The sequence below is a fragment of the Phodopus roborovskii genome, unplaced genomic scaffold, assembly GCF_943737965.1.
Source record: "Phodopus roborovskii unplaced genomic scaffold, PHOROB, whole genome shotgun sequence".
Taxonomy (NCBI): Eukaryota; Metazoa; Chordata; class Mammalia; order Rodentia; family Cricetidae; genus Phodopus; species Phodopus roborovskii.
In genome coordinates, this window is record NW_026126412.1 from 6,705,554 (window position 1) to 6,719,764 (window position 14,211).

The window sequence follows — 14,211 nt, forward strand, 5'->3', positions numbered from 1 at the left end:
ATTCAAACTATCCAGGTTTACCATGCAGAAGAGTCTAAGGTGTTTAGCTATGGGCACACTCCCTCACTTTTTTGGTCATGCATAATACAGATTTTTTTTTTATTTTGCATAGTCCTAAGAAGTTTTGTTAGTTAATAATCTCAGTTTATTCCATCACCCTCTGAATGCTGGTGAAGTTTAGAACTCACTGCCTGTTTTAATCAAAGCATTCACAGAGGGAAAATGTACCTGTCTTTGAGAGGTAGCATTGGAATTAGCATGTTGAATTAAAAGTAAAGCTTCACAAAATTAAGCCTCACTTATGTAACAAATCATACTTAAAAAACAAAACCACTGCATATGTTTCCCTAGCTAAGTTTCAGTCTGTTGTAAACAATGTCAGCTAAATCACTGTGTTCAAACTGACTCTTATGGGGTGGTAATTTGGGGTGTGAACTCTATTCTTACTCCTGTGCATACAGGAGTTGTAATTGCGTCATTCCCTGCAAATGGAGCTGTAGGTGGTGTCTTGAGAAAGGACTTTTCCTCCCTTCGAGGAAGTGGTCAGGCCTACACACACAGACAACAACTACAGCTTTTGACTCTGTAGGAGTCTGGGAAGGCCCCAGAAGACAAGGGCTTCCCTGGAGCATTGTTTTACGGTTCCTCGGGCCCTGGCTTAGTCCATTGCCACCCTGCCTACAAGGGCTGCTTGCTTTTGTTGTTTCTATCCAAGTCAACAATGCTTTCTTCTATGAACAATATTTGTCTGCTTTTTATTACGTTTTCTTTTGAAATTCATTAGCTTAGACTGGGCTACCAGCCGCTTGCCCAACCGGTTTCTCCCCTTCACCCCAAGGCTCCCACATCCTCCTCCCGGGCCGCGGTCCTGGTGCAAACTCTCCTGGCCTGGCGCTGCCGGGCCCCTCAACCCGGCTGGCGGAGCGCGTGCAGGGCAGGGGGTGGTGGTATGCTCGCCTGCCAATCCCTGCCGCCCGTGCACAGAAGCCGGCAGCGTCAGCCCCACACCTACTGTACCGGGCGAGAGCGCGCAGCGAGCCGGGCGCGCGCACCGCGCGGGAGGGAGCGCGCAGGGAGGCTGGCCGCCAGCCGCGGCGTGCGCCTGCGCACTGGGGTTGTTTTTCACAAAGCTGCTCTTAAAGTGAGCTGGCAGCCTCCAGCCGCCCGTCTTTGTAAGGAGACCACTGAGAGGAGCAGGAACGTGGAGCAGCAGCTTCCTTGCTGCCCTGACTTTTTAAGAAATCTCAATGAACTATTTGTAGACAATCACTGATCCTGCCTGCAAGATTTTTTTTTTTTTTTTTGCACGGCAAAGACACTGATCAGTGTTAAGTGAAGATCACATCTTATATGCGATCTTGACTTTTTTTTTTTGGTTTTACATTATATTTTTATAGATTTTTGTTATAATCATGGTGCTGGGAAAGGTGAAGAGTTTGACAATAAGCTTTGACTGTCTTAATGACAGCAATGTCCCCGTGTATTCTAGCGGGGACACTGTCTCAGGAAGGGTGAATTTAGAAGTTACAGGGGAAATCAGAGTAAAATCTCTTAAAATTCATGCAAGAGGACATGCGAAAGTCCGCTGGACTGAATCTAGAAACGCCGGCTCCAATACTGCCTATACCCAGAATTACACTGATGAAGTAGAATATTTCAGCCAGAAAGACATCCTAATTGGGCACGAAAGAGGTAAGTTTTTATATTAGTCACTAGATTCGTCTTCTTTGTATGAGAACTTGAATCTCATTTCAAGCAGTTCTAGACGGCAGTTTGATAAAAGGTTAGCAAACTTAGAAGATGTAGTTTCTCCTTGACGTGTAAGCGTGTTAAACTGTAATGCATGCAGGCGTCTGCAAAGTGACTGCAAACTGCACTTAACTACATCTATAACTGGCTTCATATCTGCCATACGCACTTGGAATCCTTTTGCACCTTATAAAGTGTATTTAAATCTGACTCGGTCATTTTACTAATATTTTCAAATTTGTTTGCTAAAGCTGCAGTCCAGTATTGGATTTTCTCCTTTATTTTACAATCTTAGATCCAAAACTGAGCTCCAATAAAGAACAGTAGTGACATTTTTTAGAAGGTTGCTAGATGTACCTGATTTTAATACCCACATGCAAAAGACTTTAAACACTTGATTATTGTTCTTTGATAAAGGGCTTCCATGGCTTATTTTGACATATGGCATCAACACCCCACGTGTTTTTTCCCTATTTCTCCCAATTCCTTTTAAAATGTACATCAAGCATCATTTATTTTTAAAGGATAATATCTATCATTATGCAAACATATTAAGTCAATTTAAAAAGCATTCGGGGTCACCAATTTTCTTCTTGAGCATCATGTCTAACTTTGGAACGTGGATTCAATGAAACCCAAGGCAGACAGATGGAAATGTAAAGTATATGGTACATAGGATTTGGTTTTTTGGTACAAGACGAAGATAAAGCCGTTGTCAAAACGAGAGGGGGTCCTGAAATTCGCAATCTGTTGTTTAAGTGGTTACAATGTGGAAATATAGGCGACTCCAAGCTTGTTTTCTAAGTTTCCACCCTTTGTTAGAAGCGGTTCAATCCTGTTTCGGACCAGTTCTGGGGGATGGTGAGGAGGGGCGCTTGTTCAGCTCTCAGCAGATTGGTTACACGCGTCAGGTGGTGGCGATGACTTAATTCCTAGTCCAAGAAGAATATAATGTTAAAACTGGTTATGTAATTTGTGTTTCTCCTTAATAATGCAGTATTTTATTGCAAATACTGGCGATATTTTCAGATAGCATACTTTCATTTTGTAAAAAAAAAATATCTAAAACGTACATCCTGAGATGTTAATTGAACTAAAGCAAGTAAGAAATTGAGGATGCTTTAAGTAATACAGAATTAACGTATCCTTTTTTTTTTTTAAAATATGAAGGTGAATTCATTTCTTAGGATTTACGCAGCTGCAGCGATGTATTCTGCATCCTGAAATGGTTCCTTAGTTAACCTTCCCCAGCGTCCACACTGATAGGGCATACAGTAACTAATGACAGTGTTGGTTTTTAAAAAAAAAAAAAAAAGCAGCGAACACATGGATTTGCTTTAGAACCTGCTTGGACGTTGCAGCCTTTAATAAAATGAGTGAGAAGAGACAAAGGCTCTTCCTCGAGGAGTTAAGACGAGTAGTAGGGGAGAGTAGAACGAGCTATGGGAACAGACACTGCATCCGTTGCACCACGATTTCACGGTTTAGAGAACTACCTGCACCCTGCTAGGTGCCCGTAAGCCTGGCTACGCGTGGACGAGCTCCCCAGGCTGGAATAGTTTCAATGACTTCAAACAGGCAGCTCTCAAACTAGCCTGGTAGCTGAGCGCCCGCCCCGGGCGCGCGGCGATAGGCGGAGCCGGGTTTGTTAGCCTGTTGCTAAGGCGATGCCAGGCCTTGATTGGCTTTGGCTTGGGCCCGGACGGGTGGGGGCGAGCCGGCTCGCGCCGGTTGGGGCGAGGCTTGGAACCGGCGTGCGCCGGTAAAGGTCCCCCAGGCCGGGCGCCCCAGCCCCCATCCCCGCCCCGAGCCATCGCCCGCTGCAGCGGCCGCAGGTGCCGGTGCCCTGGCCGTGGCTTTGCTTGAAAGCCGCCCCGGGAGGGAGCTGGAGGTCCGGGCGCGAGCGTAGCCCTGGGGCCGGTACCTGTGTGAGCCGAGGGGACGTGACAGTGGCAGCACGGGCGGGGAGGGGGAGAGCGCCGCCATCTGCTCGGCCTCGCCCTTTGTTCCCCGGGGCCGTCACTTCCCCGCCCGCCGCCGCCCCAGTTCCCCCTCGCTCTCACAGCGAAGGTGTCAGGGTGGCCCGAGCCAGATCGAACCGGTCACCGGCTGGGGCGTGGAAAGCGGAAGCGCGGCGCGCCGTGGCCCCGCCCCCGGCCCAGCAGGCTAGGCTGCGCGGGCGCGAGCGCCGCGCGACGTATGCCGTATGTATAGCGGGGCGCGCGGGCCGCGGGCGCGCGCGGGCGAGCCGGCTGGGATCTGCTCAGCGCCGGTTTAGGCCGGTCCTCTCCTGCTCCAGTCTAGTTCTTGATTGACAGCCAGGCACTTGTTTACCACGGCGCCGCGGGCCCGCGGCTCGCCTCAATGAGACTGCTGAGCTGGCACAAAAGGGAACCGGGAGGGAGGCAAAGTTTGGGCGCCTTGGAGGGGGCGAATGGAGGAGCCCCGGCTCCCCTGCCCTGCTCCAGGACTGACACTGATGGGAGCCTCGGGAAGCAGTGCCAGACATAGGCGAATCACCATTATTTGGGGATGGAAGTCATGGTCTTTTTGTGTATTTTCAGTACTTAGGTGAGGAAAATATAAAGAAAGATACAGTGCCAGCCCCCCTCCACCCACAGCTAATTAAAAAGGATTGCACACCAAGAAAAGCAAGTAACACGTTCGTGTATTATCTAGACAGTCAACAGGACTCCGAACCTTTTCCACCACATTTTTTTTTTGTTAAGTTTATTTTCATGACACAAATAATGAATTCAAGCAAAAAAAAAAAAAAAGGTTGTAAAATGAAATGTCATTACACGCCCCCCCCCACACACACACACACTCAACCCTCGAAAGTGGAATCGACCCAATTAAACTTAAATTTTTAAGTGTTGAGCAAAATGTTTCTTTGTAAAAAGACATCTTTTAAAGTCTGCCCTTTGTAATTAAACTTACAAAGCCTGATGTTGGTTTCTGCTTAAAACCAATAGGTTTGAATGTGGTCGAATGTTTTTAGCTTTGAGACATTATGGTCATTCCTTCTCTCCTTCACAAGGTCCCCTCTGACTGGCCTTGAATCCCAGCCTTTCCTCCACCTCTGCTTCCTGGGTGCAGCGTGAATAGTTGCCCCAGGAAAGTCAATATTCACTGAAAACTGGCAATTTCAAAAAGGTAGTTTTTACTTTATGCACACTTAAATGAACAATTGGTGACCAAGATACCTGAACCTTTTGTTGAATACTGTATTTGATACATTTTTTTTTCACTATTTGAATTTTTGTTTTCATTAAAATGAAACCGCCTATAAGTGTAAGTGTTCAATCCCTACTTTGGGGATGAGGAAGATGAAGAACGAAGGTTTTAATTTTAGGCAGAACAAATAATGAAGTTGGGATTAGAACTCTGATCTATAAGATGAAAGTGTGTGGCTTTGATCATGAACAACATCCTTGAAGATTACTGCCTGCGAATGTAGATATTTAACAACAAGTTTTTTTCTTTTCTTTTTGTTCCTTTTAGATGATGATAATTCTGAAGAAGGGTTCAACACTATCCATTCAGGAAGGCATGAATATGCATTTAGCTTCGAGCTTCCACAGACGTAAGTATTATAAGGAATAGAATTTTTCTTGGACACTCTTAGTTAAGTATGATCTTATAAAATTAGATACTTCATATTTAAATACTTTAGTTTTTTTTTTGTTTTTTGTTTTTTTTTTTTTTCTTGAAAAAAACCCTTTTCATTACAGAAACTTGGTCGAGGAAAACAATGTAATAGAAGGTGCTATTTTTAATGTGGCAAAATTACAGAAAGCACAGTCAGTAGTTAGTATCCCACAGTACTGTTTTAAGGTTATAAAACATTAATATTTAATCTAGCACTGGTGAATCCTAAGGTGCTAATCAGTCTTTGATGAAATTGCTGACTTGACTAGCCTTTCCATCATCAAAAGAGCACTTCGCTCGCATGTCAGGAGCTTGCTGGATCAAAATTCAGAATTCCACCTTTTCTGCTAATGTGAATGGTTAACGTTAGAATGTAATGATAAGACTACCCTTACTCGGGGATTCCCGTTCTTTAGACACAAATTCAGTAGAAGCTACTGGGGAAGATAACATACCTTGGACTTAAAAGGAAGCATCCCAGAGCTACCTTAGTGGAAGACTTGAAATATAGTACATTCTCAGCATTTTAACAGATTGCTGGGAGAGAATGTAAACATTTTTGCATAATGCCTTTTAGCAGATACTAAAGCTTATAAACTGGCACTGATTGATCTATATAATAAACTTAGCTCATAATAACAGTTTATTATGCCTTGGATGTATATAATTCTATGTTTACTAATCCACTTGGAATTCTACATAGACTTTGTAATCATTGTAAAATACTGGTGCTTCTACCAGTCTGATCTGGCCTTATAAATAATAGCACTGGACATTTCTCTAATGGAACAGACTGCTTGTTAAACCTTCTACAGACAACAAAAAACCTGGCCAAGTCCAGAAACAGTTCTGATTATTCTGAGATAGGTTAATGGGAATATTTTTCTTTTCAAGCCTTGGAAAATAAAGGTTAATAGCCAAAGGAGAGTTAGAATGTGGCTAGACAGGGTATAAAAAGCACCTTCTCTGTTTCTATGAATTTATGAAATAGGAAATTGTGAGACTATTTTAGGCTTTTTTGTGCTAATTAGTTGCTATAAAAAGAGGTTCTAACTCCTAGCTAACAAAAGTGGAGCAATATAGGGGGGTATTTTTTTTTTTTCTGAAGGTACGATTGGGGTCTAGGATTAGGTAGAAATAGTGAGGCAATTCTTGGCTTTATTTTAAAATTAAAATGCTTACCTTTTCAAGAATAGTTCATTTAACTTTCATGATTTTGCCACCAACATTAAAAGTAGACCCTTTAGTTTTAAAGGGGCTGTATTCTTCTGACATTAAAACCAAAATTTCTCTTACAGTTAACTCTTATCATTATTTGAAAATAAAAGGACTTTCCCCAGTGACTTATCATATCCCCTTTGGAAAGTTTTAAAAGATTATACACGTGGTACCTCATTGGTCCACAGACAGTAGGACATGGTGATATCTTTATACACGTGGTACCTTGTAGACAGTACAGTGTGGTAACGTGTTTATTTTGACCTACTGACTATTGAGTTTTTGAAAGAGGTGTAAGATTAATATCTTCATTTTTATATTTTTGCACAGACCACTTGCTACCTCATTCGAAGGCCGACATGGTAGTGTGCGCTATTGGGTGAAAGCTGAATTGCATAGGCCTTGGCTTCTACCAGTAAAGTTAAAGAAGGAATTCACAGTCTTTGAGCACATAGATATCAACACTCCTTCATTACTGGTAAGAAATGCCTGGGTTCATTGTGTTTGGACATTTGAACACATAAAAAGAATAGCCACCTAATCTATGCCGCCCAGTCCATGCAGTATACAAAGCTTTAATAAAGCAATTCTATTAAATTCCATTAAAAATGCCAATTTAATATACACTAGAACTAGAGCACACAAGCTAATGAATGATACACTCGTTTTTCACACGGTGCCACGTAAATTTCAAAGTCACACTTCACACATATGTGATACGAAGTGTCTTTTTTTGCAGGACACAGCAATAACAAGGTCAGGTCCCTAAATGACTTTAGTTGACAAACAATAGCAATCATTTAGGACTCTGGCTTAAATCTCTTGAAACAGTCACAGTCTAAACTTTGTACCAAATTGCATTATTCCAGTTAGAGCTAGGGTCACATGATGGGGATTCATCATTTTCATGGGGAAAAAAATTAATTTCTTTTAAATTGCAATTTCTGATACTAATTCAAATTTGACTTCAAAATGATAATGATTTGGTTTAAACAAATGATAACATCTTTAAGTGGAATAAAAATGTGTTTTACGTTTTACCAAACAACCTTATTTTCCTTTTTCAAAATAAGATGTTGCCATTTAGAATTACAACCACAAGACAATTTATGTTGAATTTGGAAAGGGTTTTTTCTCTTTTTTTTTTTTTTTTTAATTTACTTGATTAGTTTTTCTTATTGTACATAATGGGCTAAAAGTCTGCTTTGGAATAGGGTATTAGGCCTTTAACCTATTTTTTTCCCCTTTATTAAATAGAAGTTATATAAAGACAGAAGTTTGATATAATTTAAAAACCATTTGTTACGGGAACAAAATTGATTCTTTTAGTTAATTTTACAACAATTCTGGCGTTTTTATTAGTTCATACATTGATTTTTTTCTCTCTCTCTCTCTATTTCTTACAGTCACCCCAAGCAGGCACAAAAGACAAGACACTCTGTTGCTGGTTCTGCGCCTCAGGCCCAATATCCTTAAGTGCCAAAATCGAGAGGAAGGGCTATACCCCAGGTATGGATGTGGTTGGTGCCTACAAAAAGCAATTCTCTTTACCAAGCATCTTGTATAAACTTAGTATTGTTACCGAACATAAACACTCAGCATTCCTTAGTGAAGCTATGTAAGTTGTATGTATCCATTTTCTGTTCACAATCTGTAGTCTCCTTTTTTTGTGTGTAGTCAGTGTGAGGGAGCAGGTCATTTTTATGACAGTGAGTTAGTTACCTTGCTTCTAGGATAGCTTTTCCTCCATGGAGTTAGTTGAGCTTCAGAAGTCTACACTTGATACTGGCTGTTTGTTTTCTAATCATGAATAACTGTTTTCCTCTCCAGGTGAATCAATACAGATATTTGCTGAGATTGAGAACTGCTCTTCCCGAATGGTAGTGCCAAAGGCAGCCATTTACCAAACACAGGCCTTCTATGCCAAAGGGAAAATGAAGGAAGTAAAACAGCTTGTGGCAAACTTACGTGGCGAGTCCCTGTCATCTGGGAAAACAGAAACATGGAATGGCAAGCTCCTAAAAATTCCACCAGTTTCCCCCTCCATCCTTGATTGTAGTATAATCCGTGTGGAGTATTCACTAATGGTAGGTGTTCCTGTAAGAAGTTCTTATTACACTTTTGTCTTAAATCTGTGGGGTCCTTATTTTGTCTTAAACATGCTTGGTAGACTGTAGATGTATGTACAAAACATTACATTGTGATTAAATTACCTCATATAAACCTAGGGTTTTGCACATACAAGAGAAGTTTTCTAGAAACTAAAAGGGATCCCAGCTAATACCAAAATTAGGTTGTGTTTTTAAAGAAAATTCTTTTAAATGCTGACTCTGGCATCTGCTTACTGTTTAGGTATATGTGGATATTCCTGGAGCTATGGATTTGTTTCTTAATTTGCCACTTGTCATCGGTACCATTCCTCTTCATCCATTTGGTAGCAGAACCTCAAGTGTAAGCAGTCAGTGTAGCATGAACATGAACTGGCTTGGTCTATCCCTTCCTGAAAGACCTGAAGGTAATTTGATGTACATATCTAAACTTACTCCATTATTAAGACCTTTTCTTTTGTTTTTAATATTTTACAACCCTAGTTAAATTTTTATCTTTCCTCAGTTAGCATATGTGACCTTAATATTGTTTTGTGTGTCTCGATTGTTTTAATCGCCAAACAAATAATTATCTTTTTACATGACATTTTTTTAATATCTACTATTCTGTGTATTTTGACATGCATAAGAACATGTTGTTCGAATTGCGTGTATCTTTTTCCTTCAGCACCACCCAGCTATGCAGAAGTAGTGACTGAGGAAGAAAGACGAAATAATCTTGCTCCAGGGAATGCTTGTGATGGTTTTGAGAGAGCTCTTCAGGGACCACTGTTTGCATATATCCAGGAGTTTCGGTTCTTGCCTCCACCTCTTTATTCAGAGGTAAGCACCAAGTCAAGTACAAAACATACTGGGTCTCCTAGGAAACAGCAGTGTAAGCTTTTAAAAAAGATACAGGCTTTAAAATTTAGTTGTTTCTTGGTTATCCTGATGATTCTAATTCTTGCATTTTTAACATTCTTATTTATAGGAGAAAATAGCATATTTCCAAATAGCTTTTTAAGCTGAGTGGTGGTGACACATGCCTTTGACTTCAGCATTTGGGAGGCAGAGGCAGGGGGATCTCTGTTAGATCGAGGCCAGCCTGGTTTACAGAGCAAGTTCCAGAACAGACAGGGCTATACAGAGAAACTCTTATCTCAAAAAAACAAAAAACAGAAAACAAACAGACCAAATAGCTTCTTAAAAACAGCATTCATACATTGTTAGATTATTCTGTGCTTCATATTGATGACACCAGCACACATGTGAATAGGATGAGTACTTGCATTAGATAAGCTTACAAACTAGTGAGAAAAATTAACTTAGAAGCAAAAACCAGTGTCAACCATGTTAGGAAACACCACTCTTCTAATGAACCATATATTGGGTCTTAGAAAACAGAAGGACTCTTCTGAGAAGCTGAATTTTCAAAAATAGATAGCCCCTCCAAAGGTAGGATGGTCCAGGCAGGAAGAGCAGCCCAGCTGAGGGACAAGAAGGGATGGGTTCAACCATTTCAGGGAACTTCAACATGATAGGTGCCAACAGTACACATTTTTACAGAACCTTTCAAATGGCCTTGATACCAAAATAACTATAAATCAAGACACTCCAGGTTATATAGTTTACCCCACTATTTTATACTAAGATTCTATACTTTCTCATATTCATTAGACATGAAGAAACTTGTTTACTTTGAAAGCAGTTGTGACTCCTTACTGGAGAAATACTTGCCCTAGATGTGATTATGTAAAATCATCTTCATTAATTAGAGTATTCAGAATCTTTTCTTGCAAATTTTTGTTAGACATTTTCCCTTTTACTATGGTTCATAAAAATACATACTAAATACTGAAAATGTTCTATCATTTCCCACACATTTTATTACTGTATTTTTATTCTGACTTTTTTTTTTTTTTTACTGAATTCTGGCTTATTTTGAGTGTTCATAGCTTTCAAGGGGACATTTGAAAAAAAATAATACCTATCATTCACTTTTATCTAATTTGTTATACATTCTGCACATTTCAAAATGAATATAAGATAACTTAAACATTGTACAACCCTAAAATAGCCCTGGAATATGATTTAAGTAAAAGGTAATTGGTTTTTTCTTCAAAATGCATTTGGCATAAAATGTGGGTTTTCTCACATTTAAAGTGAGTAGAATTTGTCCAGAAGATCTTCTGAGTTACCTTCACCAGACCCTCAGGAATGTTGTTCACAGAGCCTAGGGAAGAGATGCAGTGACATTTTAGGACAAAAAAAAAAAAAAAAGATACTTTGCAAAAGAGTTGAGTGGTTTGATGGTGTGCCCCAATGTATAACTGGTTTTAAGTACCCCAATGATGAGTGAAAGTACCCTTCCACAAAAAAGATTTTCCTAGTACATGCATAACTAGAAATCATACTGGTAACCTAACACCCTTTCATTCCCACATAGCACTTCAGATAGAGAGCATATTAGGGTATAATCTGCTAAGCAGTTTACATGTATGCTCTGATTATATTGTTACCTTTGCTGACTCAAAAGCAGTCATATACCAAATTAACTTTGTACATTCATCTTGTTTCTGCTAGATTGATCCAAACCCTGATCAGTCATCTGAGGATAGACCATCCTGCCCCTCTCGTTGAAGGAACACTTGATTGAATCGAGTTGATATGGGTTCTGAACTGTTTCTCTTCCGGCTGAGGACAGAGAAGTATCATGGAGACACGTTTTTCAGAGGAAGTGGAATTGCTTTTGCCCAGAAAATGGCAAATACATGAAACAACCAGTGATCATGCTTTAGAATCTTACAGCAGCATTCTGGGGCTGCTCCAACATGCTTGAAGATCTAAGCTTTCTCCTTTAACACTGCACATGCTAAGAGCAGTCAGTCGTCTTAGCCTGTGTCATACGTGTCAAGACACCATTGCAGTGGAGGACATGGTCCTCCGATTTGAAAATTTGCACATGCTCAATGCTTACATTGTGCAGCTCTGTGTCACTACAGCTTTTTTCCATTTATGCCAGACTCTTGATACTCTCAAAACTTGTTTGTGGTCAGCGCAACAAGGAACAAAAGGAAAGCTTTGAAAAACTTCTACGTGAAAAAGAAAAAAAAAGAAAAAAAAACAATGCACTGACAGTTTGTGGTGTTTTTTGTTTTTTGTTTAAGTTAACGTAGCCTGGACTCCACCTGCATATGCTCGTGCTCAGAGTTGTCCTACTAGGCTGACCATTTATCACCTCTTCAGCTTGGATCCTATTGTGGATTTATTTACAAACATCAAATGCCTTCAAGCCAATCGTTTTGCTGTACGTTTTGCAGCCTACTGTAGTAGATGCGCAACACGTCTGTGGGGAAGAGACAGGAGGAAGCTAATGAGAGACTCTAGGATTGGGGACCCTGGTTTCTTTGAGACTGTGTTGCCTTTCTACTATTGACAGCAAAGCAGCATTTTGTTACTGACTGCCTAAAATCACTTAATCTCAGGTGAATGCATCACTTGCCAAACTGTCGGAATGCTATTTGTGTTTTGTTGCACTGTTATTTTGTTGTTGTTGTTGATGATGATGATGATGATGTTTGGCTTTTTGGAGAGGGAGATTCAGAAACGGGACATACACAAAATTGATAACCCACCCACATCCCTTTTTATCATTACATGTAAGAGGAAACCAGAGCTAAGAGTGCACTGAAGAAAGACAGTAGGCCAGGCACCAGCAAAGAGTTAAGGGCTGTTGCTCATGAAAATTATTTTTATGATTTTAAAAATAAATGGAAGTTGTCCAGTCACTAGGGAAGAGGGGGGGAAAGTGCATTTATTTTTATACAGTTACTTAATTACCTCCAAAACACATATGCTTGGAAATCACTGTTGCTGATGTGAAGTACTTTAATAAGCCAGAGTGTGTCAGGGCTGGAGAAGCTTGATTTATACATTTGCTCAAGCTTAAGAGAATAAAGTCCCAAATTTGTTCTCATAACTTCGTAATTATAAATACTGAACTGTGTGCTGGGATCAATAGCTTTAATTTATCTATATATGTGTTATTATTTTCTATCTGAAGAGGTCTCTCTCTTTGAGTATGTATAGAATGAACACATCAATAATTATTTTTGAAGGTAATCTGTGGTTGGATTATAACAAAAATACCAGCATTCATGGAAAAGTAAAACCCCACCTTCCCAAATACACAGTGATTTTTCTTTTTAGAAGTTTACTTCTATTTTTAGTGACACCAGCATCTCTGATATTGCAACGTATGTGTGAAATGGGTATTAAATCTGTCTACCTTGCCATCTTAACCCACAGTTAATAAAGTGACTGAAAATAGTGGTAACTCTGGCTTGGTGCTTGACCTGGTTAAATGCTGTCTTAAAGCTTCACACAAAATAGGCTTTTCCATAAGTGGCCTTTAAGAAAACATGGAGGACAATTCATGTTTGGAATAATGCTAACAGGGTGAAGAAAGCCCATCGGAGAAATGAATCGCGTTCTAAGTGATTCGGGTAAAGGGTTTGTGCTCCCATAGCAAACTGATACTAGATAATAAGGAAAGGGGGGTGAATTATTTTTTTATTGTTAAATCATTTTGTGAATGTCCCCCTCAGAAGAAGCTGATGGAGTATTTGGCATAATGGGCATTTGGTGGTTTTGTTTTCGTTTGGGAGGAATCGTCTGCAAACACCTCTTACTCTTCCTGTTACGTCTAACTAGGGAACAATTGTTGATGTGCATGGCATCGGGACACTCACTACCGTATTCTTTTACAAAATACTACATAAGCAAGAATGACCAATATTAAAATTGGCACTGGGTGACAAAATTCTTGTAAGACTTGGTGAAATAAAGTTTATTTTTATCATTAAATATTTCTTTACTAATTTAGAGGCATTACATTTTTCTAAATATTGGTCAATTCCTGATATAACGTGAGGGTCACAATTGTGCTCTAGTATTCAAGACAGCTTCCTAATTTTTCATTTAGGAAAAGTAAAATCCAAAATGTTCGAGAAACAAAGTGCAATATTAAATGTTTGCTTTATAGATTATACTCTATGGCTGTTCGTAATCTCTTTTTTTTATTTGGTGCTGAATATGTCCTTGTAGGCTCTGTTTTAAGAAAACTATGTGGAAAATGATTTAATTTTTCCTATTGCTCTTCCTTGTGGAAAATAAAAGTGTTTTTTTTTTTTTCCTTTTTTTTTGTATAATGGTTTGGCAATTTATTTGGAATTTATTTTGGTTATATTAGTAATGCATCAGTCAAGCACTATTAGCATTACAGTTAAACTCTTAGATCATTCTGAGTGCTTTGTTTCTAAACTTGTGCTAATGGAATTACTGAGGATTTAAAAGATGTTAACTTAAATCTTAAATAATGAACCAAATGTAATCAGGTACTTTTGCATTTAGATGTAGCCCTCCCCTGTCCCTGCCATAACATCCCTATTCCTAATGTTAAAAGAGTTCATTAGACATTAGGTTGAAAAGCACTGAACATTTTTTC

At 39.7% G+C, this 14,211-nt stretch overlaps 1 protein-coding gene and 1 long non-coding RNA gene across 3 annotated transcripts; one reads left to right on the forward strand and one right to left on the reverse strand.

Annotated features, from left to right (window-relative positions):
- The first annotated feature begins 1,147 nt into the window (after positions 1–1,147).
- Arrdc3 (arrestin domain containing 3) lies at positions 1,148–13,907 on the forward strand. 2 transcript variants are annotated; one of them, XR_007834409.1, is made up of 8 exons: positions 1,148–1,692; positions 5,254–5,335; positions 6,949–7,096; positions 8,025–8,127; positions 8,449–8,705; positions 8,971–9,133; positions 9,356–9,548; positions 11,289–13,907. XR_007834409.1 is itself a non-coding variant. In XM_051182794.1 (8 exons), exons 1-8 carry the CDS (start codon positions 1,413–1,415, stop codon positions 11,343–11,345), a joined length of 1,245 nt encoding a protein of 414 aa, XP_051038751.1. In that variant the 5' UTR covers positions 1,150–1,412; the 3' UTR covers positions 11,346–13,907. The 2 variants fall into 2 exon arrangements, 1 of the variants encoding a protein (XP_051038751.1); XM_051182794.1 differs by having other exon boundaries at positions 1,150–1,692; positions 9,394–9,548.
- On the reverse strand, positions 2,007–4,022 carry LOC127220903 (uncharacterized). The gene is made up of 2 exons (XR_007834410.1): positions 3,674–4,022; positions 2,007–2,681 (listed from the first exon to the last, which is right to left on the reverse strand). It is a non-coding gene; the product is annotated as an uncharacterized LOC127220903 (long non-coding RNA).
- Positions 13,908–14,211: the final 304 nt, after the last annotated feature.